Source organism: Salvelinus namaycush, chromosome 16 (assembly GCF_016432855.1).
Source record: "Salvelinus namaycush isolate Seneca chromosome 16, SaNama_1.0, whole genome shotgun sequence".
Classification (NCBI taxonomy): Eukaryota; Metazoa; Chordata; class Actinopteri; order Salmoniformes; family Salmonidae; genus Salvelinus; species Salvelinus namaycush.
The window spans coordinates 18261248-18286758 of NC_052322.1; the positions used below are offsets into that span (position 1 = coordinate 18261248).

The 25511-nt window shown below is 46.7% G+C and overlaps 1 protein-coding gene across 4 annotated transcripts in view; it reads right to left on the reverse strand.

The window, feature by feature from the left end:
• Positions 1-25511, reverse strand: part of LOC120060669 (plexin-A2-like) — a 265104-nt gene that overhangs the window by 173281 nt on the left and 66312 nt on the right. For 3 of the 4 annotated variants that reach the window (XM_039010062.1, XM_039010063.1, XM_039010061.1), the window contains exon 3: positions 5001-5135. In XM_039010062.1, the coding sequence (XP_038865990.1) occupies positions 5001-5135 (135 nt within the window). The remainder of the gene's footprint in view (positions 1-5000; positions 5136-25511) is intronic. The other variant, XM_039010065.1, reaches the window with a different exon arrangement.

Below are 25511 nucleotides of genomic sequence, written 5' to 3' on the forward strand. Positions count from 1 at the left end.
TGTGTGTGTGTGTGTGTGTGTGTGTGTGTGTGTGTGTGTGTGTGTGTGTGTGTGTGTGCGTGCGTGCGTGTGTGTATCAGAACACTGTGTGTAAACAACAGCCTAGTCCCTCTCCTCCACATGTGCTGTGGCTGCATCTGACTGATGTTTGGCTCTAATTGGTGTTTGGAGAAGCAGCCAGGGTAAATATAATGGTTTCTCCACAGGTATCACTTCTGAAAGCCCTCACATGTGAGATCTGGATTATTCCACATGAATCATTTATTGCTGAACACACCAGCCGGTTGACCACAGCAAAACGCACACACACACACCACACACACGACTAGGCACACACACACATACACACAAACTCACTCACACACACACACACGCACGCGCACACACACACTAACACACCTCCCAGCCAGCGGCAGTCCGCCACAACGATAATAATCCGTCCAGTGACTCAACAGTGTGTGATGATGATATTGGGCCCATCACAATGACCATGAAAGGGCCTAATCAAAAAATAAATAATCCACCTTATAAAAGAGAATTCTTGATGGCCAGGTGATTGTCCTCTCTCTCCACTGCATCACATCGATAAAACCCACAACAAAGAGAACAAATACCCTGTAAGCGGCCCTGTGCAGCTCAGTGTGTGACTGGCAGTGTGTGTGTGTGTGTGTGTGCGCGCGCACCTCACTTTTGTTTCCCCACCTGGTGGCTATGCAAACAGAGCTAGTCTTATTCTGAGGCAGAGCACGTTCTCCCATGAGGAGAAGACAAACAGTAGCCAGCCAGTAACTAGTGGCTAGGTGAGGCAGGGTGGGGCCGGCAGATCTAACACACTCCTGGATTTACATGTGGAGCCAGCGCCAGGTGTTTTTCAGCATAGAGAGAAAATCACAGAGAGGCTTATCTCATAGATCCCCAATGCTCTAGAATGGATGAATTCGTCATCAGTCTAACAAAGGGATTATTCTATCTCTAGGTCTAACTGCTTTCCATACCTGTTTCAGGAGCCTCTATTGCTCCCAGAGCTGTTACAAGCCTCTTTGTATTGGGCTCTAGCTTGGCTCTAGCCTTCAGATGATGCAGTGTTTGATAGTGGTGCACACGTGTCAACTGTGTTATTCTGTTTGAAAAGGCAGTGCTGTTGATCAAATATAAAACACAGAGAAACGTGAGGCATTTCGTCTTGAGACATTTCACATGATTTCAACACAAACTCATCAACCTCTCTTACACACACACGCGTGTGCGCACACGCACACACACGCACACTTCCATAGGGAAGGCTGTTCAGCTGAATATGCTAAAACAACTCTGACCTTTTCCTTCCATCGCTGCATTGGCCTTCAGCTCTCCTCCACATCACCATGGTTAAGTCCTAAAGGACACACTGTTCCCTATACAGTGCACTACTTTTGACCAGGGCAAGGATGTACAGAATAGGGTGCCATTCGGGACTCGCAACCCATCACTGTATTATAACCCTATAAATAACTAGCACCACACCACAGACTTACTGACTGCACTGCTACTCCCCCTAACATGTGATCTGAGACACACACACGCCTTCCTCAAAGGATCTGCATGACGACGGCCTGACTGGAGACATACAGGGTCACTTTGTCTGAACGAGTCAGGGATCTCATCTCTAGCCCATGTGACACAATTCTTTATTGGTGTAACTTTGAAAGAGTCATTCAAGTGAAGACAAAGCTGGATGAATCTGGAGAAAAAAGGCATAAATATCTCCCTAGACAAAGTAGGTGTCGGCCGGGCAGGCGGAGGGAGCACCGTGATGTATGAATCAAATCAAATAACAGTGGTGAGTGTCTCCAGTCTGTCCTGTCAGTGATGATCCAGCACGCTGCACGCACACAGGCAAGGCACGCTCACACACACACACACACGCTCACACACACACACACACACACAGACACAGACACAGACACACACACACACACACACACACACACACACACACACACACACACACACACACACACACACACACACACACACACACACACACACACACACACACACACACACTCCTGAAGAAAGGCAGCCATTCAGCCAGCTCTTTCATCAGTTCCAGCACACTGCCTCACATTGGACCAATCTGACTGGATCATTACTATGGTGGATGGTATTGTCATTAAAGCTGGAAAAACAAAAGCTAGTTTGAGATGGCACTACGATTTCAATTGATCGAATAAAAAAGAGACATTTGAGAAATGTGCGTGAGCGAGGGTGTGTGTGTGTGTGTGTGTGTGTGTGTGCGTGCGAGCGAGCGAGTGAGAGAGATGGAGAGTCCTTTGTAAGTGCTAGACAATGTCTTCTGAATACTCCTTAACAGAGTAAATGAACAGGGTCTATGCATATGCACTAGATGTAATCTATACTGTATAGTGAGAGAGAGGCTGGATGTAGAGGCACAAAGCATTTCGAAGACATTCATTTGAATATTGAATGTAGAGAGCAGTGTTCACAAGTGTGTGTAATTATAGCATTTGCGTGAGTGTGTGTGTGAAAGCCAGAGCCAGAACAGTATCAGAGAATCAATGCAAATAAGACCAGAGAAGGTGTGTGTGTGTGTGTGTGTGTGTGTGTGTGTGTGTGTGTGTGTGTGTGTGTGTGTGTGTGTGTGTGTGTGTGTGTGTGTGTGTGTGTGTGTGTGTGTGTGTGTGTATAAGCGCTCCACACCTCCCACATCCTTCTCACCCCTGACACAACACACACAGAGGGGTGTGATGGAGATCTGTCTGAGAGGCCAGATCCTGGAGTGGGCTCCCTCTGCTCTCTGCAAACATTACCACCATGAGCCCAACACACACACACCCACCCTCTTTCTCTCTCCCTCTCTGCCAGCCTCTTCATCCCTGCGCCAGACACACACACACACACACATTCTCATTGTTATTCCGAGTAGGAAGCAACAACTGGAGCCAAATCTGTCCCCTCTCCACTCTTCAATTTGCTATCACCCCCCCCCTCCCTTTTGTTTATCATCTACTTAAATCATGTGTTTCGCTTCCAACGCCTCGACGATGGAACAGGGTGTCGTCTCTATCAGAGGCAACCCATGATGCTGAGGAGCTGTGATCACGGCATCATGTGGGCAGTGGACACAGTGGAATAAGGGTAGGGGTGTCAGTGTTACACGCTCTTCAAGGCTATGAGTCATTGTCAAGTGACTGGCTGTATACAATGTACAATGTTATTCACTATCAGTCGAGGGATGTTGCGGTAACGGTCCGGTCTGATGACGACCGTCACAGGTTTCCTCAGGCTATATTCTGTGGTAGCGGCAATAGGAGATGCTGTATCATTACGAAGTACTGATATGAGTCGCTGGACTACCCTGTACTAAGAAATGTTCTCCTTCCGCGTGTGAAAAGACAGGGTGTCACATAGAGAAGTCACAAGACAGATTATCACACTTTAGAGACAGAATCAGAACCTTGGCATGACGCTCAACCCACAGCCATGTCCCAACGAAGTAGGCCAGGGTAAGGCCGGGTGGCAGTATTTGCTGAGTGTTACAGGAGAAATAGAAAGAGAGGGGGTAGCGAAGGACAGAGCGACAGAGATGGAGAAAGATCGAGAGAGCGAGAGAAAGGAAGAAAGAAAGACGGAAAGAGAGGAAGAGCTGTGGGTGTGTAGTATAGAGCGTGTCTGACTTGGGCTGAATCCTAATCCTGTTACTCTGTGAAGTGTGACTGTGGAGCAGAGAAGCAGCGCCGTTGAACATGCACGGCAACAAGCACGGCAACAAGTCAATGGCGGTGTGACGTCCTCATCCACATTCTCTACGCCCCCACTAGCACCTAGAGAGAGAGAGAGAGAGACAGGCGCCCACTGCCAAAATACGAGTGACATCAACAACAATGGACACATCACTACTCTTCTTCACCCATGACTGAGTGAAGGGAAGGACCCTACGGAGGCGACAAATCAAAGCCTGCACCGAGACCAAAGCACAACTGGAAGACACTCTAAAATACATCAGCACCAATCAGCAGCCTAGCAACGTACACTGGGCATGTGCAGGAATCAACCAAATCAGGGATGCCCATTCCTTTGCTTTCCTGATCATGTGACTAGAGGAGACTACAGGGGCTGTTGGTGATGGCAGGTCGTCTAGATAGAGTAGCCAGAAGCTAGCTACCAGGGTATTCCAGCCTTGCCATATACAGAGCCAGTCTCCTTCCTTGTGTGACCTGCCTCAGTCCCTCCTCGGGCCCAGTGGAGGCCAGTTAGTTTCTCTTTAAAGGTAGGAGGAGAGGAGAGACAGTCATCTGTCACCTCTGTATGACAGCGTAATGCTGTGTAGCCGGATGTCTTTGAGGCTCTGCTCTCTTCTCCTCTGAGCCTGTTTAATATGAGGGCCTATTGATGGCTATCTGCTATCAGCTGCTGCTGTTGTGGCCACGCTTTGTCACTTCATTAGAAGTGTGGTGACGGGGTGACCTTGCACTTTGTCTCCTCCTCCTCACTCCTCCAGCTGTCCCTCTTCCCCTCATCACTCACTCTTTCTTCGTACCACGCAGCCAGCCAGCCAGCCAGCCAGCCAGCCAGCCAGCCAGCCAGCCAGCCAGCCAGCCAGCCAGCCAGCCAGCCAGCCAGCCAGCCAGCCAGCCAGCCAGTTCCCTATGCTCTGTCTCCTCCATCTCTCTCTCTCTCTCTCTCTCCCTCCCTCTCTACCCTCATCCCTACATCCCTCTCCTTCCTACATGACCAGATACTGTCACCCCCCCATACCACTTGCGTGCCACCCTGGTTACTTATAGTGCCACACAAAGGGGTGGGGGGGTGGGGTGGCTATCAGAGCATGCAAACACACACACACACACACTTTGCCGTGTCATTATCAATGCTGCTTGATATCAGCTGTACGTGCAGTCACAATGTACCCCTGTGACCTGTCTTCTACCGAACAGCAGCATTGTGTGTGTGTGCGTGTGCGTGTGCGTCAATGTGTGTGTGTGTGTGGCTTTACTCACCTGTTTTTCTGACATGACGTAGAGGTAGTTGTGGTCCAGAGAGAAGGCCATGTCTCTGAGGATGGGGCTGCCGTCCTTGATGACCAGCTTCGTCTCATACTGCACCCCACCGTGAGGAGGACCGTCCACACGGATCTGACCGGACAGAGAGACACACAAAGGGTTAACATTCCTGTAATAAACACACGATGACTGACGGAGAGACAGAGACACACTGAGGTTAGATGTTACTGTGTTGTATGAAAAAGTAAATATGATGGCAGTATAGCATTTCAAATGGCCTCAATATAGATATATTGTCTCAAACATGACATTGGGGATCTCAATGTTAAATACACATGCTAGGATTTGTCTTTTTTTTTTACATTGGTGTAGGTCATTAGCACATATATGAACCTCTGATTGAAAACACATCGCCACAGTGTAAAAACGCTCTAATGTCAACCAAGGTTGCCACTTCCCAAATAAAGGTTGCCACTTCCCAAATAAATTTTGCCACTTCCCAAATAAAAGTTGCCACTTCCCAAATAAATTTTGCCACTTCCCAAATAAAAGTTGCCACTTCCCAAATAAATTTTGCCACTTCCCAAATAAAGGTTGCCACTTCCCAAATAAATTTTGCCACTTCCCAAATAAAGGTTGCCACTTCCCAAATAAAGGTTGCCACTTCCCAAATAAAGGTTGCCACTTCCCAAATAAAGGTTGCCACTTCCCAAATAAAGGTTGCCACTTCCCAAATAAAGGTTGCTACTTTCCAAATAAAGGTTGCCACTTCCCAAATAAAAGTTGCCACTTCCCAAATAAAGGTTGCCACTTCCCAAATAAAAGTTGCCACTTCCCAAATAAAGGTTGCCACTTCCCAAATAAAGGTTGCCACTTCCCAAATAAAGGTTGCCACTTCCCAAATAAAGGTGACAGTAAATCTCCGGAGGGACCATGGGATCCTGGCGACTGGCGGTGGCGTGAGAGAGAGATAGCTGTGTGATGTCACATGTCACGTGTCGCTGTGGTAACATGAAAGCTGATGGCTCTATCATCTGTTGGGCCCCTCCTTCCTCTCTATCCCCGTATATCTATTCCCAGGGTGACAGGCCCAAAGAGCACCTCGGCCCCACAACGAAACCCTCACCCCTACCACACCCCCCAGCCCCACCCGAGGGGGTCGTCTCAAGGTCACATGTCTGTCATGAGAAGGTCCTCCGGGAGGAGGGGCGAGGGTGGTGGTGGAGGGGGCGGTTATAGGGGCCAAACACAATAGAACAAAGGTGAAGGAAGTTGAACTACAGCCCTGATTCATTGCCTCAAAGCCTAGAGGTTAGCCAGGGTTAGCCAGGTCCATAGAGCCGGGCCGTATGGTTCCGTATGGGTGAGCACAGCTCAAAGACTGAATAGCTTCTGAACAGAAGCTGAATGTGAAAACCAGCGGTTCCATTCCATGTCAGTCCTGACCCTCATCCTGCCTAGCAGCAGCGTAATGCAAACACAAGCCTAGTAGCAGAGCTACATATGTGAAAACCATACGCACCAGGCAGGATGTGGGGGAGGCGCCCGCCCATCCTTAATCTGGTTACTGACATTTACATTTACGGCAGAGAGGGAGATGGAGAATGAAAATCATAAAAGCAAATATGTTAATCCATAAAGCATGAGGGAGACATGCCGTGAGTACATGCTGTGAGATGATGCTGTTGACCCGGGATGAGTGTGTGTGTGTGTCTTAATCTGTGTGTGTGAGAGTGAGAGAGAGAGAGAGAGAGAGAGAGAAAGACAGCGTTTGTGTGTGTGTTGGGCTCATGGTGGTAATGTTTGCAGAGAGCAGAGGGAGCCCACTCCAGGATCTGGCCTCTCAAACAGATCTCCATGCGCGTGTGAGAAAGTGAGTGTGCATTTGTGTGTGTGTGTTTGTGTGTGTGTGTGTGTGAGCGAGCGAGCGAGAGTAGGTGTGTGTGTGTGTGCGTGTTTGTGTGGATGTGTGAGAGAGTAGGTGTGTGTGTGTGTGTGTGTGTGTGTGTGTGTGTGTGTGTGTGTGTGTGTGTGTGTGTGTGTGTTTGTCTGAAGGGACTAGCTCTCTCTCTGTCAGCTGGCTGTGTTGTGCTGTGTGTCTGCAGCCACAGGAGACCACTAGATAACTCTGACCTTCCACACACAATGTCTGCACTTGATCTGAATCATATCACTATCACAGAACACACACTGTCCAGGGAGCACTGAACACACACACACACACACACACACACACACACACACACACACACACACACACACACACACACACACACACACACACACACACACACACACACACACACACACACACCTTTGACAGTCCACCCCTCTGCTCCCTGTCCCCGTCCCCCTGCCCACTACAGAAGACCCCGATACACACAAACATACACACACAGCTGTTTTTCACATTAAGGATGTGTATGGATAGATGGATGCTGTTCTGTAGAGGTACTAAACTCCCCCATGATACACTCCACGAGTAGGGAAAACCATTCCAGGCACGCAGCTTGTGAGGTAAAGTACTTGAATATCTCCCTTGACATTGTCAGATAGAGGCACTTTACAGAGAGATAGAGAGTAAGGTGGAGTGACAGAGAGAGAGGTGGAGAGAGAGAGAGAGGTGGAGAAAGAGAGAGAGAGGTGGAGTGATAGAGAGAGCGGTGGAGAGAGAGAGAGGACTTTAAGCAGGTAATGGAGGAAGCAGAGCTTGGGGCTGAGTGTACTGTAGTGGTGAGGTACAGTAGAGAGTGAACACTGAAGTAGGGCTGATGCCAGTGGACTTCTATCCAAAAAGAGAAAGCTTTCCTCTCTCCCACATCTAACCTCACTGTAGGTCTGACAATCTCCCTTTCCCTCTCACCTACTCTCTCAGCATGATTTCCTCATACACTCACACTGGAAAGCTGCTCAGTCCATCTTGACCCCTCCATTATTTATCTATAGGCTATTGGGAGAGAGTTTCTAATGGTTAAATGTACCACCCTTACTCTCCTCTCCTTTCCCCATCCCCTGTCTCCTCCCCACTCCTCTCCCTCCGTGGGTATTACACTCCCTCCTTTACAGAAACTCCCTCTGCTGAGCCAATGTGAACCTGAAGGCCCCCGAGTACTACCACTTCCCTTTCCCTGGCCTCATGTCAACACCTCAGCCATTACCAACCGACTGTAGGCCACCTCTCTCTCCCCGGTGCTGAGAGCAGAACCATAGGAACAGAGGCAGGGACACAGATGAAGATGGATGAGACTGTTCGAACAACACTGTACATGTGTGAAAACGGTTAGACCTTCAGCAGACCATTGTTCATAGGAACACACCAAAGCTATGGGGCCATGCAAACTGTTAGCTAGCTAAAGGTTCATTTTAGTTTCACAATCATGAACCTTGTTTGCTGACCTAGAGTTGACTTCTGGACAGACTGGGGTGCATTCATACATACTAAATGGCATACATACTATGACAGCGAGAGCACTAACGGAAGAAGTTTACAGGGGGAAACTGGGGTAGAAATAAGTGTTTAGGTTGCACTCAACTGTCTCATTGGTCAGCTAGAAAGCTACGAATGAGAGCATGAACGGGAGCAATGACTGTGGAGAGTGCAACCGTTCAGTCTCTCCATTCACCCGCTGGAGAGGAGAAACCCTACCAGTGTCCTCTACTCACTATACCATATGTAGAACCAGCTCAGGACCATGAAAGCAGGGGGTAGAGGGGGATCTGTGGCAGGGGCTTCTGAAGCCCTGGTCCCATAGGGGCCCCTGCCAGCTGGGCTCTTTTGATTCGGGCATGTAATCACCCTGGAAAAGGTTTTGAAGATTGACCAAACTCCAATTCAAACTGCTCTTCTCTGCTTTCCCCTCTCGAGTTGGGAGGAAGTCTGCCAGGTTCTGGCTCACTGAGTGTGGCTGAATGGGCACAGCAATTTGTCTATGGAAAAGGCTGAATAAATCCAGGGGAAAAGTGCAATGAATGTGTGTAGGGGAAACGGGATGACGTTCTGTTCGCTAAGTTCACTCTATAAATACAACATATTACAAATGATAAATGCATTTGATATACAAACCGTTTAGATTCCTCTGAACATACAGTATTGGGCTTCTAGAAGAACATGTATTCCTAGACGTGTAGCACTTAGCAAGGAGAAGTGTAGCACTTAGCAAGGAGAAGTGTAGCACTTAGCAAGGAGAAGTGTAGCATATAGCAAGGAGATATGTAGCACTTAGCTAGGAGACATGTAGCACTTAGCAAGGAGATATGTAGCACTTAGCAAGGAGAAGTGTAGCACATAGCAAGGAGAAGTGTAGCACTTAGCAAGGAGAAGTGTAGCACTTAGCAAGGAGACATGTAGCATATAGCAAGGAGATATGTAGCACTTAGCTAGGAGTCATGTAGCACTTAGCACAGAGACATGTAGCACTTAGCAAGGAGAAGTGTAGCACTTAGCAAGGAGACATGTAGCACTAAGCAAGGAGATATGTAGCACTTAGCAAGGAGTCATGTAGCACTTAGCAACGAGACATGTAGCACTTAGCAAGGAGATATGTAGCACTAAGCAAGGAGACATGTAGCACTTAGCAAGGAGACATGTAGCACTTAGCAAGGAGACATGTAGCACTTAGCAAGGAGACATGTAGCACTTAGCAAGGAGATATGTAGCACTTAGCAAGGAGATATGTAGCACTTAGCAAGGAGACATGTAGCACTAGCCAGGAGACATGTAGCACTTAGCAAGGAGATATGTAGCACTTAGCAAGGAGTCATGTAGCACTTAGCAAGGAGTCATGTAGCACTTAGCATGGAGAAGTGTAGCACTTAGCAAGGAGATATGTAGCACTTAGCAAGGAGATATGTAGCACTTAGCAAGGAGACATGTAGCACTTAGCAAGGAGACATGTAGCACATTGAAAGAGACTCATTTAACTTCTGGATTTGAACATGGAAATATGTTTAGTAGCGAAACATTGGCAGTAAAGATGGTCTCGTTGGTCTAGTAGTCTGGTGCATCCAATTTGTGATGTGATGCTGCTTATCTATGACATTCAAGAACCTCCTCCAGCTCGAACACATACGATTCTCCTTGTCTTAATGATGCAGCTGTGTACAAAACCGAAAGTAAAAGATGCAAAACTATGAACGAGAAGCATAGAAATAGCGCAGATAGAACATATCTACCGCTTCTTATACTTGCTTTCAATGAGATTGACAGATAATAACTCACATTTCTATGTGAATTTGGTCGGGTCTCCCAAAAAGTTACATATTGCAGCTTTAAAGACACCTTTTCATTTAAACAGCAGTAAACTATACAGATACAGTGCTTAAACACATTTCTGTCACATTTGGATGTAAAACTATTTTCCATCTCCAGCCGTCAATGAGGTTAGTGTTTGTGTGAACGAGATGTAATACATTTCCTGTGGTATATCTGTGCCAACACTAACAGGCATACTGAGGGTGACTGGCGGTGAATGTGCTGCACTCCAATACTAACAACCATAGAATTATTACTTTATACGATTATAAATCTATTTATATTACCACAACCAACAGTTCCCAACAGTTATCCCAACAGTTATCTGTTGAGGAGATTATATAAATTAGTTAGAAGCATAAACAATGCATCAGTATACTACATGTAGGGCCAGCACCTAGTGAGAGAGCTAGCTGACAGAGAGAAGAATCTCCAGGCTTGAGGAGAATCTCCCAGAACAATCTGTTGAGGAGACTATGGGTTAGCTGACTCAGCTGGGTGTATAGAGCCAGCAGCTCCCAGTGAGAGAGTTGACTGAGAGAACAGAGCAGAGCATAGCAGGAACCCCACCACACCACTGTAATCTGTCCCGCAGCTGGCCTACAGTATCTAGCCTCCAATCTAATTCTGCACTAATCCATTCTCACCCTGTTCAACTGTTGTGGCGATAAAGTAGATAGGAGAGATAGGATAGGCGCTCAGCTGAGGCTGCCTGGGCTTTATCTGCCTGATCCACGCCACACACTGGATTAGATTCCATAAAAGCATACTCCTGTGTCCCAAATGGCACCCTATTCCCTACATAGTGTACGACTTCTGACCAGGGCCCATAAGGTGCCATTTGGCATGCTCTTCCAAGCACAGTGCCCACGTGACCCTAATAGTGACCCACCCAGCGGATCTCTGCCAGGGCTCAGGTGTTACCATTGTTACCCAGACAGCCACACAGACACGGGCTAGAGGGGGTTGAGAGAAGGGAACAGCCCAAATAAGGCCTGACTAATCAATCCTATTTCATCTGATGGAGACCAATGGTGCAATATCACGCAATAGAATAGACGTGATCTGTGATGTGGTTTATCCTCCCAGGGAGCCTGATAATAACCGATGGGCTTTAGCAGCATCACTGCGAGAGGCAATGGAGCTCGTCTGAAAGCCTCCATGGTTTGATGGTCCTGTGTGATGGCCCACTGCAGTGCTCAGCACTCAGTCAGTGTTCTCTGCTCTGGTCTATGTGAATGAAAAGCCTAGTTAGTCTGTTCTGCTCTACCATGTGAATGAGAGGCCAGGCTATCTGACCTGTGTGTCCCAGCCCTAGCCAGTCTGTGAGCCCACGTGTCTGGGTGAGAGGAGCGAGACACCTGGGTGTGAGGTGTGTGCTGATGGCTCCATCCTGGCCCCCGGGGCCCTGGCTGATGGATGTGGCCACATCATCACATCCTTGGGGGAGAGGGAGAGCTCCTCAAGGCCGGTGCCCCGGGGGAGTGTGTCACCCTGGGGTGAAATTCATCGCCCACACACCAGGAGTAAGGAGCCATGGCCGTGCCACACTACCACCTCCTCGCCCCTGAACCATCCAGCGCCACATCCTTACTTCAACTCCACACACACACACACACACACACACACACACACACACACACACACACACACACACACACACACACACACACACACACACACACACACACACACACACACACACACACACACACACACACAGACACACACAGACACACACACCTACAGTTTCCATCAATTCACCCAGGGCAGGACAGGACAGCTGAACACTGAGCTACAGCTAGATTCACTTCCTCTATCACCTCATACGTCCCTCCTGGAAGTCCCTCTTGAAATGTAGCAGACTCCTATTGTATTTCTTTACTTCAGGTGGAATGGAGGGAGGGTGGATAATAGTATTTATTTCGCATCTCTCTCGCTCTAAAACACATATGCGTGAGCACACACACAAGCACGCACAAACACTCACAATCTCTCTCTCTCGCTCTCTAAAACACATGAGCACGTGCACTCACACAAACATTCCCAATCTCTCTCTCTGTCTCTCTCAAACCAGCTGGGAGAAAACCTGAGCTCCTCTCTGCCTGGATAACACATCTAATTCATCATCAGTGTCAGCCGGAACAATTCTGCCATCAGCAGAATCTAAAAATGTTCTGTGTGTGTTCTCTGTCTGTCTGTGTGTGTGTGTGTGTGTGATGGCTTTTTTGATCTGTTTCCTGTTGTACGATGTAAGCCCTCATAAGGGGCAACACGACTATGTTCGATTCGTGTCACTTCCCATCGTAAACACTCCTGAAACCTGAGTAGGCCTCTCTCTCCGTTTGACTGACTGGAGAGAGGGAGCGGGAGGGAGGAATCACGTGATGGTGCTCTTTTAGAAGGTTCTATACCCTGCAAACAAAGGGCCGAGTGCAGTTTTTAAAATGGCGTCCAAATCCAAACAGTCACACACAAACCAGCTTGAGTAACTACCGCAGGAGAGGTATCAAAATCATTAGTATTACTGTCTGTACCTGCTGTGTCAATCAAAACCGGATCATAATTGAATTGAGACTTCCCCCTCCCCTCTCCAAGTACACTTTCAACCTTTCTAGATGCTCAATTAAAATGTCACTTCGCTAATGAAGTAATTTACCTGCAGGCCATTGTGTCATGTCTTTCCCTTGTCACTTCTCATATCCACATTCCCGTTTCAAACATATATAGGCCTAGAGTCAACCACAGAAACACTCCCCATCTCCTCCCCTCTCCTCTCCTCCTCTCCCCTCGTCCGCCTCTCCCCTCCCCTGCTCTACACCCCTCCTCTCCCTCTCTCCTTCCCTCCCTCCCTGCTCTCCTCCCCTCCCCTCTCTCTTCTCCTCCCCTCCCTAGCCCCTTAAGCAAACTGGCTGAGGCCTAAATGTCAGTGCAGTAGTGACTGCGTTGCCAGAAATACCACCTGATTAATATCATGAATCACTATCACACAGTCCAGTGGTGCGCTCGCTGGGCTGAGCTGGGTTCATTTAGCTTGTTGGTTTTCCTCACCACTGGCAAACGTGTTACTGTGGTTGCAGTACACAGAGCCACCTGACGATGACGGTGGGGCTATATCAGACACTATACTGTATATGGGCTACAGTCGATACAGGGCAATTACATCATATACCTGGCCAGGCTCCATAAACCATATTGATTAGTATAGCTGCTGCTATGTTCAGCCGGGTTAACCCTCTCCTCACAAACGTCTCTTCTAATCAGGATTTCTAGTAAACATCATATAGAACAGTCTATCTTTCTATGACCTATTCCATCGATCAGCATTTACGTTATAGATAGATTACAGGGTTAATGCCAGTATGGACTGAAGCATTAATAGCATACAGACGCCATAACAATCTACCCTACTCACGTTTCTCTCTCGCTCTCTCTCATAACCGAAAGCCCTAAATATTAGTGTCAGCGTTTTCTCCTGTTCCCTTCTATTGTTTAAATAGAAACCAGACCAGTGAATTAAGAGCATGTGGTGAGATGAGATCAGGAGTAACCCTAATCCCCACACACCACACAAACAAAACAAAAACACACGCATGCACGCACACACATTAAGCCCAGGAGTACAATACAGCAGGATATACAGTTGAAGTTGGAAGTTAACATACATCTGAACTCAGATTTTCACAATTCCTGACATTTAATCCGAGTAAAAATTCTCTGTATTAGTTAGGATCACCACTTTATTTTAAGAATGTGAAACGTCAGAATAATAGTAGAGAGAATGATTTATTTCAGCTTTTACTTCTTTCATCACATTCCCAGTGGATCAGAAGTTAACATACACTCAATTGGTATTTGGTAGCATTGCCTTTAAATTGTTTAACTTGGGTCAAACGTTTCGGGTAGCCTTCCACAAGCTATCCACAATAAGTTGGGTGAATTTTGGCCCATTCCTCCTGACAGAGCTGGTGTAACTGAGTCAGGTTTGTAGGCCTCCTTGCTCGCACACGCTTTTTCAGTTCTGCCCACACATTTTCTATAGGATTGAGGTCAGGGCATTGTGATGGCCACTCCAATACTTTGACTTTGTTGTCCTTAAGCCATTTTGCCACAACTTTGGAAGTATGCTTGGGGTCTTTGTCCATTTGGAAGACCCATTTGTGACCAAGCTTTAACTTCCTGACTGATGTCTTGAGATGTTGCTTCAATGTATCCACATAATTTTCCATTCTCATGATGCCATCTATTTTGTGAAGTACACCAGTCCCTCCTGCAGCAAAGCACCCCCACAACATGATGCTGCCACCCCCGTGCTTCACGGTTGGGATGGTGTTCTTCGGCTTGCAACCCTCCCCCCTTTTCCTCCAAACATAACGATGGTCATTATGGCCAAACAGTTCAATTTTTGTTTCATCAGACCAGAGGACATTTCTACAAAAAGATCTTTGTCCCCATGTGCAGATGCAAACCGTAGTCTGGCTTTTTTATGGCGGTTTTGGAGCAGTGGCTTCTTCCTTGGTGAGCGGCCTTTCAGGTTATCTAAATATAGGACAAATTTTACTGTGGATATATTACTGTGGATATAGATACTTTTGTACCTGTTTCCTCCAGCATCTTCACAAGGTCCTTTGCTGTTGTTCTGGGATTGATTTGCACTTTTCGCACCAAAGTACGTTCATCTCTAGGAGACAACTAAACTAACTCTGTCAATTACCACGGCTCTAGGAGCAACAAAATGTCAACCATTTGGGAACAGATAGAAAACAATTTACATGGATAAAAAACATGGAGGGAAAATATACGCAAAAAGCAGATATAATACAATTATTGGCGACAGGCAACAGTAACCTTCAGAAGTAGCAACGCAGTGTGTGTGTCTGTGTGTACGTGCGTGTGCGCCGATGGACTGATAATTACTGCACTTTTATCAAAGTAACTTCAAAAAGTCAGAGGCGGACAAAAATACAAATATTTCTTCCGTGACGAATATCTCCCCCTTAACATACCTGTTTAAATCAGATAATATAGAGATAGAAATCAGACGTGGGGATAGTGGAATAAATCGTTACAATTTATTCCTGTGGATTTAAGGGGCTTAAATGTTGAAATGAATGCAGTAATAACACCTAGAAAACAATACAAAACAATACACACATAATCCAAAAGGGAAAAAAAGGAAATTAAGAAACATCAGAACGAGCAATGTCTGGAGTCTGGAATATGAACAAAAATCTAAACGCAACATGTAAAGGGTTGTTCCCCATGTTTCATGAGATAAAATAAAAGATCCCAGAAATGTTCCATATGCACAAAAATCTTATTTCTCGCAAATCTTGTCCACAAATTTGTTCATATCCCTGTTATATATTTGTTCATATCCCAAGTCTCCTTTGCCAAGAAATTCCATCCACCTGACAGGTGTGACATATCAAGAAGCTGATTAAACAGCACGATCATTACACAGGTGCACCTTGTGCTACAGACAATAAAAGACCACTCTAAAATGTGCAGTTTTGTCACACAGCGCAATGCCACAGATGTCTCAAGTTTTGAGAGAGCGTGCAATTTGCATGTTGACTGCAGGAATGTCCACCAGAGCTGTTGCCAGAGAATTGAATGTTAATTTCTCTACCATAAGCCACCTCCAACATTGTTTTAGAGGAATTTGGCAGTACGTCCAACCAGGCTCACAACCACCGACTCCGTAACCACGCCAGCTCAGGGCCTCCACATCCGGCTTCTTCATCTGTGGGATCATCAGTGGTGGGGGTGGGGGGACAAATATTTATGTCTTTAATAAAGCTCTTTTGTGGGGAAACTAATTTTGATTGGCTGAGCCTGGCTACCCAGTGGGTGGGCCTGGTTCCCAAGTGGGTGGACCTATGCCCTCCCAGACCCACCCATGGCTGTGCCCCTGCCCAGTCATGTGAAATCCATAGATTAGGGCCTAAATTGACTGATTTCCTTGTATGTACTGTAACTCAGCAAAATCTTTGAAATTGTTGCATGTTGCATTTATATTTCTGTTCAGTATATAATGGTGTGTATAGACAGTTTTTCAGTCTCACTGTCCCAGCTTTGATGTACCTGTACTGTCTCCACCTTCTAGAAGGGAAGTGGATTGAACAGACCGTGGTTCGGTTGGCTGAGGTCCTTGATGACTTTCTTGGCCTTCCTGTGACATCGGATGCTGTAGATGTCCTGGAGGGCAGGCAATGTGCCCCCGTTGATGCGTTGGGCAGACCGCACCACCCTCTGGAGAGCCCTGCGTTTGCGGATGGTGCAATTGCCGTAACAGGCGGTGATACAGCCTTACAGGATGCTCTCAATGGTGCATCTGTCAAATATTGTGAGGGTCTTAGGGGCCACGTCGAATTTCTTCAGCCTACTGAGGTTGAAGAGGCGCTGCTGCGTGAAGGGACCATTTCAGGTCGTCAGTGATGTGCTCGCTGAGGAACTTGAAGCTTTTGACCCTCTCCACTGTCAGGTAATAGTGAGAAGAGAAAATACAGTGAGCGCTATCCTAAAATAAGAACATATACCTGAACTAAGATAATGTATTACAGTTATAATGTATATCATCAAACCTCCTGTCTCTGACCTGCATTATATGGTCCATGTTGCACTTGACACGGCTGAGGCTATGATATTAGTCAGGGGTGAGTGATCCTTATATAGATTCATGTATTATATCACTATAAAGCTGTGGCATGCTATGCTGTCTTTATCAGGCACACATTAGTAGCAGCAGCTCCTTCCTGACACGTTGTCTGCTGCCCATTAGGCCTGACAGCAGCCATGCTGCAGACTGGAGACCTGAGGTGACTAGAGCCTGAAGGGGGGTTAGAAAGAGAGGGGAAAGAGGGACAGTCATGGAGAACAGGGCAGAGACAGAGAGAGTGAGGGAAAGAGGGAGAGAACAGAGCGCTTTTACTTTAAAGGAGAGCAGAGGATGGGAAAGATAGAAAGGAAAGCGAGGGGGAAGCGAGATAGGGAGGAATGAGAGAGAGAGAGATGGCTGGGGAGAGAAGGGTCAGAGAGTAGGGCTGGAAGGAGTGAGGGAAGCAACACCCTAACGGGGGTCAGGAGCGCTCTCACTCTCCCCCCTAGCTTCTAGCCTTCCACCCCTGGGCTCCCTCTCCCATGCTCCAAGCTCCACTGGGGGCGTGGCGAGAGGGGGATGTCATAACCTTTGACCTCTCACTGGCTACATTTAAGAGGCCCTGGATAATTACAACTCTCTGTTCCGCTGTATGTCTAGCTCTCTCTAAAATAAGTAGAGTAGAGATCTGTGTGTGTGTGTGTGTGTGTGTGTGTGTGTGTGTGTGTGTGTGTGTGTGTGTGTGTGTGTGTGTGTGTGTGTGTGTGTGTGTGTGTGTGTGTGTGTGTGTGTGTGTGTGTGTGTGTGTGTCTATTGCTATGAAGAAATTAAGAGGAGAGACAGCCATAATAACCTACAGACCTGGCTGAGCTCCCAACCCATAACCCCCTGCTTTGCTGCAGAGGCACCCGAGTGGCACCATACACAGACGTTTTGGGATTTCTACGTAACGAGATTCTCTTCTCCACATACATGCACGCACGCAGTCACACACACACACGCACGCACGCAGTCACACACACACACACACACACACACACACACACACACACACACACACACACACACACACACACACACACACACACACACACACACACACACACACACACACACACACACACACACAGCCTAATCTCATTAGTCCAGGTCTATAAAGATGTTTTATGGTCTCCAGAACCACTGGGGGGTCAAATAGCGTCAGAGCGTTAAGACAGACCTAACACCCTGTCTGTCCTCCACAGAGACATCATGGTAATATGTGTGTGTGTGTGTCTGTGTGTGTGTGTGTGTGTGTGTGTGTGTGTGTGTGTGTGTGTGTGTGTGTGTGTGTGTGTGTGTGTGTGTGTGTGCGAACATGTGCGTGAACGTGTGTGTGTGTATTTAGACCGGCCATGTATGTTCAGACCACAGTTGAGAGAAAGAAGGGGGAGGGGCTCTGAAACAACCTCACTACTCACAAATCCACAAAAGACATTTTTAGGGGAACCCAGTTCAAAGCCAGGAAGGGTAATATATTCATCACTGCAGGCTGGGGGGGGGACGCCAACAGACTGCAGCTAGCCATGTAGACTGCCCTGTGATTTATAGGACATCTGTGAGGGGATGAGGAGGATAGAGGATAGGAGAAAAGGAGGGACGGAGGGAGACGGAGAGGGAGAATATCAGAAAGAGAGAGAGTGGTCATCTCTGCAGTGGGACTCCAGGCTGAGATAAGGCCAGACAGGGCTCCCAGGAAGCAGCCAGCTCTTCCATCTCTACAGGCCATCTGATACGACTGACCCAGCCTCGCCTGCCTGGACCTGTCAGATCTGCTCTGCTCTGAGCAGGCCTGGGATTTATCCAAGCAAAGGCAATGGACCAGCCAGTGCAGCTGGTCCATTGCCCCTCCCTCTCTCAGACAAAAGAGGGAGGGGAGAGTTAAGTTGAAAGAGTCCCGTTGGCCTGTCCAAACCCTATAGGACCGGCCACTCTCTGTCTCCTTGTCCAAGACAGACACATAGATGGGGGGAGAGTGTTTAGGGGGAGAGAGTCTCCTTTGCCTCCGGTCTATTCACAAAGACAGTGCCCAGTCAAAGACACCACACATAAGAGGGGGGGGGTGAACACACTGTACTCATTGAACCCCACACTGAACTCCCTCCTAAAAAGAAAAGCAGGCCACAACCCCGGAGCCGCTGGACGAGGGGTATGTTACCATTGCAACCCGCCTCCCCTCCGGCACGAGAGCGACAGGGTATTCAGAGCAAGTGTGTGTAGTGTTGTGGTTAGCAGTGACGCCATTAGTTATCCTGTCCGGTGTACAGAACATGCTAAGTCACCAATATATTGTGTCTCTTCTCTTGAGCTAATGGATATTAGCATTCTGATCAGGAAGTCAAAAGGCTGTGTTGTGTTCTTCATGGGTTATTGGGTTGTTACGCGTTCCCAATCCCTGGTGAATACATTCTATTAGACAGACTGACTGACTGACTGACTGACTGGCTGACTGAGTGTGTTGTGTTTCTGTTCAGCAGGGTCGTTCCAGCACAAACACTGTGATTACATCCCAACTGGCCCCCTACTCCCTACATAGTGCACTACTTTTTTGCTAAAGCTCTATGGGCCCCTTTCAAAAGTATGTGCACTAAATAGGGACTGGGGTGCCATTAGGGATGCAGTCTGATGCTGCTGTATGAGAATCCAAACAGGATATGTTGGATCAGACCTCGAGTTAACCCTGCTATTCACACCCCGCTGTTTCCTTGCTCCGGTGTGTGTGTGTGTGTGTGTGTGTGTGTGTGTGTGTCTGTGTGTGTGTGTGTGTGTGTGTGTGTGTGTGTGTGTGTGTGTGTGTGTGTGTGTGTGTGTGTGTGTGTGTGTGTGTGTGTGTGGATTGCATGTGCTTCCTCACAGATCAATATTCCTGCATAAACCGATATTGAGGATCATGCTCTTGAAACCCGATTGATATGGGTGGGTTTAGCATATATGGACTATTGAACTATATACTGTCTGTATATATCACCGCACACTCAAATCACACTAGGGCTGGGAATTGCCAAGGGACCTGACGATACAAAGGTGACGATACGATATGTATTGCAATTCTCACGATTCTACATGTATTGCGATTCGATACTGTGATTTTGTTGAGATTTGATGTTCCAAATAAATTGCTCACCATATGTCTGCTGCAGAGGGACAAGAGAGCTATGAGAAAACGAGTTTTGATCAGTCATTGAAATACAAGTAGATGGACAACAAGCTACAGTGCCTTGCAAAAGTATTCATCCCCCTTGGCGTTTTCCCTATTTTGTTGCATTATAACCTGCAATTTAAATGGATTTTTATTTGGATTTCATGTGATGGACATACACAAAATAGTCCAAATTGGTGAAGTGAAATGAAAAAAAGTACTTGTTTAAAAAAATAAAATAAAAAGAAAACAGAAAAGTGGTGTGTGCATATGTATTCACCCCCCTTTGCTATGAAGCCCCTAAATAAGACCTGGTGCAACTAATTACCTTCAGAAGTCACATAATTAGTTAAACAAAGTCCACCTGTGTGCAATCTAAGTGTCACATGATCTCAGTATATATACACCTGTTCCGAAAGGCCCAAGAGTCTGCAACTGTCAGAGTCGTGTGTATAGGTGGCAGGGAAGTCAGGCGCAGGAGAGTCAAACGGAGTGTAAAATGGAGTCTTTTAATGAAAGTCCAAATACATGCTCCATAACACTAAATAAGAAACGAACAAACAAATATGGGTACGAAGACCCGTCGCGCACCTATACACATAAAAACAATACTAACAAGAAACAATCTCTGACAAAGACATGAGGGGAAACAGAGGGTTAAATACACAAGAGGTAATGGATGGGATTGAAAACAGGTGTGTGGGAAGACAAGACAAAACCAATGGAAAATGAAAAATGGATCGATGATGGCTAGAAGACCGGTGACGTCGACCGCCGAACACCGCCCGAACAAGGAGAGGCAACGACTTCGGCAGAAGTCGTGACAGCAACACCAGTAAGCAAGGGGCACCATGAAGACCAAGGAGCTCTCCAAACATGTCAGGGACAAAGTTGTGGAGAAATACAGATCAGGGTTGGGTTATAAAAAACTATCAGAAACTTTGAACATCCCACTGAGCACCATTAAATCTTTTTTTTTTAAATGGAAAGAATATGGCACCACAACAGACCTGCCAAGAGAGGGCTGCCCACCAAAACTCACAGACCAGGCAAGGAGGGCATTAATCAGAGAGGCAACAAAGAGGCCAAAGATTACCCTGAAGGAGCTGCAAAGCCCCACAGTGGAGATTGGTGTATCTGTCCATAGGACCACTTTAAGCCATACACTCCACAGAGCTGGGCTTTACTGAAAAGTGGCCAGAAAAAAGCCATTGCTTAAAGAAAAAAATAAGCAAACACGTTTGGTGTTTGCCAAAAGGCATGTGGGAGACTCCCCAAACATATGGAAGAAGGTACTCTGGTCAGATGAGACTAAAATTGAGCTTTTTGGCCATCAAGGAAAACGCTATGTCTGGCACAAACCCAAAACCCAACACCTCTCATCACCCCGAGAACTCTACCCCCTCTATTTTTCATCGGCAGGGACTGGGAAACTGGTCAGAATTGAAGGAATGATGGATGGCGCTAAATACAGGGAAAATCTTGAGGGAAACCTGTTTCAGTCTTCCAGAGATTTGAGACTGGGACCGAGGTTCACCTTCCAGCAGGACAATGACCCTAAGCATACTGCTAAAGCAACACTTGAGTGGTTTAAAGGGAAACATTTAAATGTATTGGAAAGGCCTAGTCAAAGCCCAGACCTCAATCCAATTGAGAATCTGTGGTATGACTTAAATATTGCTGTACACCAGCGGAACCCATCCGACTTGAAGGAGCTGGAGCAGTTTTTGCCTTGAAGAACAGGCAAAATCCCAGTGGCTAGATGTGCCAAGCTTATAGAAACATACCCCAAGAGACTTGCAGCTGTAATTGTTGCAAAAGGTGGCTCTACAAAGTATTGACTTTGGGGGGGTGAATAGTCAAGTTTTCAGTTTTTTGTGTTATTTCTTGTTTGTTTCACAAGAAAAAATATTTTGCATCTTCAAAGTGATAGGCATGTAAATCAAATGATACAAACCCCCCAAAAATCTATTTTAATTCCAGGTTGTAAATAAAAAAAAATGGAAAAATGCCAAGGGGGGTGAATACTTTCGCAAGCCACTGTATGAAGGAAAAACCTGGAGTTTTGGTCCAGGTACTGCCAACTAGATATTGCGATATTTACAAAACGATACGATATTTCATCAAAAATAATATCCAATATGTAACTGTATAGATTTTTTCCACCATCACTAAGTCATATCCTGCCTACACCTAACACAATCATAACACAGCGCCTAACCTGAGACAACATATCTGGACCTATGAGTACCTGCCCGACTCAGCCAAGTGTCATCTTCCATTCCTCCTTGTCAACTAAGATATTAATGAAGGTTATACAAATGAGCCACTGAGTAATTAAACATAGATCCCCCAGTGGGCAGGATGATGACAGGGGTTAGAGCGGGGAGAAACCCCTGGTTCACCTCTGTACACACACCCACAAAACACAAATACACACCCACACATAGATACACACACGCACACAGACACACACCCACACATAGATACACACACGCACACACAGACACAGAGACACAGACACACACAGAGACACAGACACACACAGACACACACACACACACACACACACACACACACACACACACACACACACACACACACACACACACACACACACACACACACACACACACACACACACACACACACACACACACACACACATAGATACAGACACACACACACACGCACACAGACACAAATACAGACACACACCCATACATAGACACACACACACACACACACACACACACACACACACACACACACACACACACACACACACACACACACACACACACACACACACACACACACACATCATTTCAAAATCTGAGCCTTAACAGTGTCCTGGCCAGAAAGAGATTACTTGTAGTAAGTAAACAAACAGTCTAGTATCGGATTACTTACACTTTATTAAACCGTCTAATACCACTAACAGACAATTTACACGACGGGCTACAAGCTCTGCAGACCCCACGGGGCGTTTGCTGCTCTACAGGGGCATAAGCTAACAGCACATGCCCCGCAAAAACATACACACACCAACGCATCACCAGCAGACTGTGTCGGATCATGGCTATGGAAGCTAGGGAATGACCGTTGATTCATAGCTAGCTGCTGTGGTGTCAGAGACATTGCACAGAGGGAAGGTGACTATGGACTGAGGACAGCTTTATGACCTCTCAGACACACTCTAATTCATTACATAGGCTGCGCCCATTTACAATCTCTACACGAAAGCAAGCGTGTACTCTTTATGTATGCTTTAGATACGAAACGTATTGCAGCGGCTAGTCACTAACTTAATAAAAAGGCTTATTCATCAGCAGCCAGGTAATTACAGTGTGTACAGACGCGGAGAGATGACACAAGGGTTGCTGTCGGCATATTATGACCTCCACATCTGTACTGCCGTTTACTATCTGCCTCCCAAGGTCTATGATCACACACAGCCACAGTCCAGGGGGTGAACTGTACACACTGCAGCTGTGTGGAGTGTGTGTGTGCTGCACATTGTACAGTACATTCCGACAGATACACAACAAGACGCAGTAAGTTATGCAAAGCACATCACCTCCTTCCATTTGACCACAGAAACGTTGATTGGGTTAGACGTCTAGAGATGTGCTTGTGACAGACTATCATCATCCTCTCTCTCTCTCTCTCCCTCTCTCTCTAGGTCATAATTCAGACAGCATGCTCTAAAGGCTCAAGCAGAAAATGCTGGCGTATGCAGAATACATGAGCGGCACACACCAGGTCAGAGTTGGTCGAAAGGTGTGTGTACTCTGCATGCAGTTGTAACGGATGTGAAATGGCTAGCTAGTTAGCGGGTACGCGCTAGTAGCGTTTCAATCAGTTACGTCACTTGCTCTGAAACCTAGATGTAGTGTTGCCCCTTGCTCTGCAAGGGCCGCGGCTTTTGTGGAGCGATGGGTAACGATGCTTCGTGGGTGTCAGTTGTTGATGTGTGCAGAGGTTCCCTGGTTCGCGCCCGTGTCGGGGCGAGGGGACGGTTTAAAGTTATACTGTTACATTGATGCTGTTGACCCGGATCACTGGTTGCTGCGGAAAAGGAAGAGGTTGAAAGGGGGGTGAGTGTAACGGATGTGAAATGGCTAGCTAGTTAGCGGGTACGCGCTAGTAGCGTTTCAATCAGTTACGTCACTTGCTCTGAAACCTATTAGTAGTGTTGCCCCTTGCTCTGCAAGGGCCGCGACCTTTGTGGCGCGATGGGTAACGATGCTTCGTGGGCGACTGTTGTTGATGTGTGCAGAAGGTCCCTGGTTCGCGCCCGTGTCGGGGCGAGGGGACGGTTTAAAGTTATACTGTTACACAGTTGCAAGAAAAAGTATGTGAACCCTTTGGAATTACCTGGATTTCTGCATAAATTGGCCATCAAATTTGATCTGATCTTCATCTAAGTCACAACAACAGACAAAAATAGTGTGCTTAAACTAATAACACACAAATAATTGTATTTTTATTGTCTATATTGAATACATCATTTAAACATTCACAGTGTAGGTTGGGAAAAGTATGTGAACCCCTAGTCTAATGATTTCTCCAAAAGCTAATTGGAGTCAGGCGTCAGCTAACCTGGAGTCCAATCAATGAGACGAGATGTTGGTTAGAGCTGCCTTGCCCTATAAAAAACACTCACAAAATATGAGTTTGCTATTCACAAGAAGCATTGCCTGATGTGAACCATGCCTTGAACAAAAGAGATCTCAGAAGACCTAAGATTAAGAATTGTTGACTTGCATAAAGCTGGAAAGGGTTACAAAAATACCTCATCAGTCCACGGTAAGACAAATTGTCTATAAATGGAGAAAGTTCAGCCCTGTTGCTACTCTCTCTTGGAGTGGCCATCCTGCAAAGATGACTGCAAGAGCACAGTGCAGAATGCTCAATGAGGTTAAGAAGAATCCTAGACTGTCAGCTAAAGACTTACAGAAATCTCTGGAACATGCTAACATCTCTGTTGACGAGTCTACGATATGCAAAACTCTAAACAAGAATGGCGTTCATAGGAGGACACCACGGAAGAAGCCACTGCTCTCCAATAAAAACATTGCTGCACGTCTGAAGTTTGCAAAAGTCCACCTGGATGTTCCACAGCGCTACTGGAAAAATATTCTGTGGACAGATGAAACTAAAGTTGAGTTGTTTGGAAGGAACACACAACACTATGTGTGGAGAAAAAAGGCACAGCACACCAACATCAAAACCTTCATCCCAACTTTAAAGTATGGTGGAGGGAGCATCATGGTTTGGAGCTGCTTTGCTGTCTCAGGGCCTGGACAGCTTGCTATCATCGAAGGAAAAATGAATTCCCAAGTTTATCAAGACATTTTGCAGGAGAATGTAAGGCTATCTGTCCGCCAATTGAAGCTCAACAGAAGTTGGGTGATGCAACAGGACAACGACGCAAAACACAGAAGTAAATCAACAACAGAATGGCTTCAACAG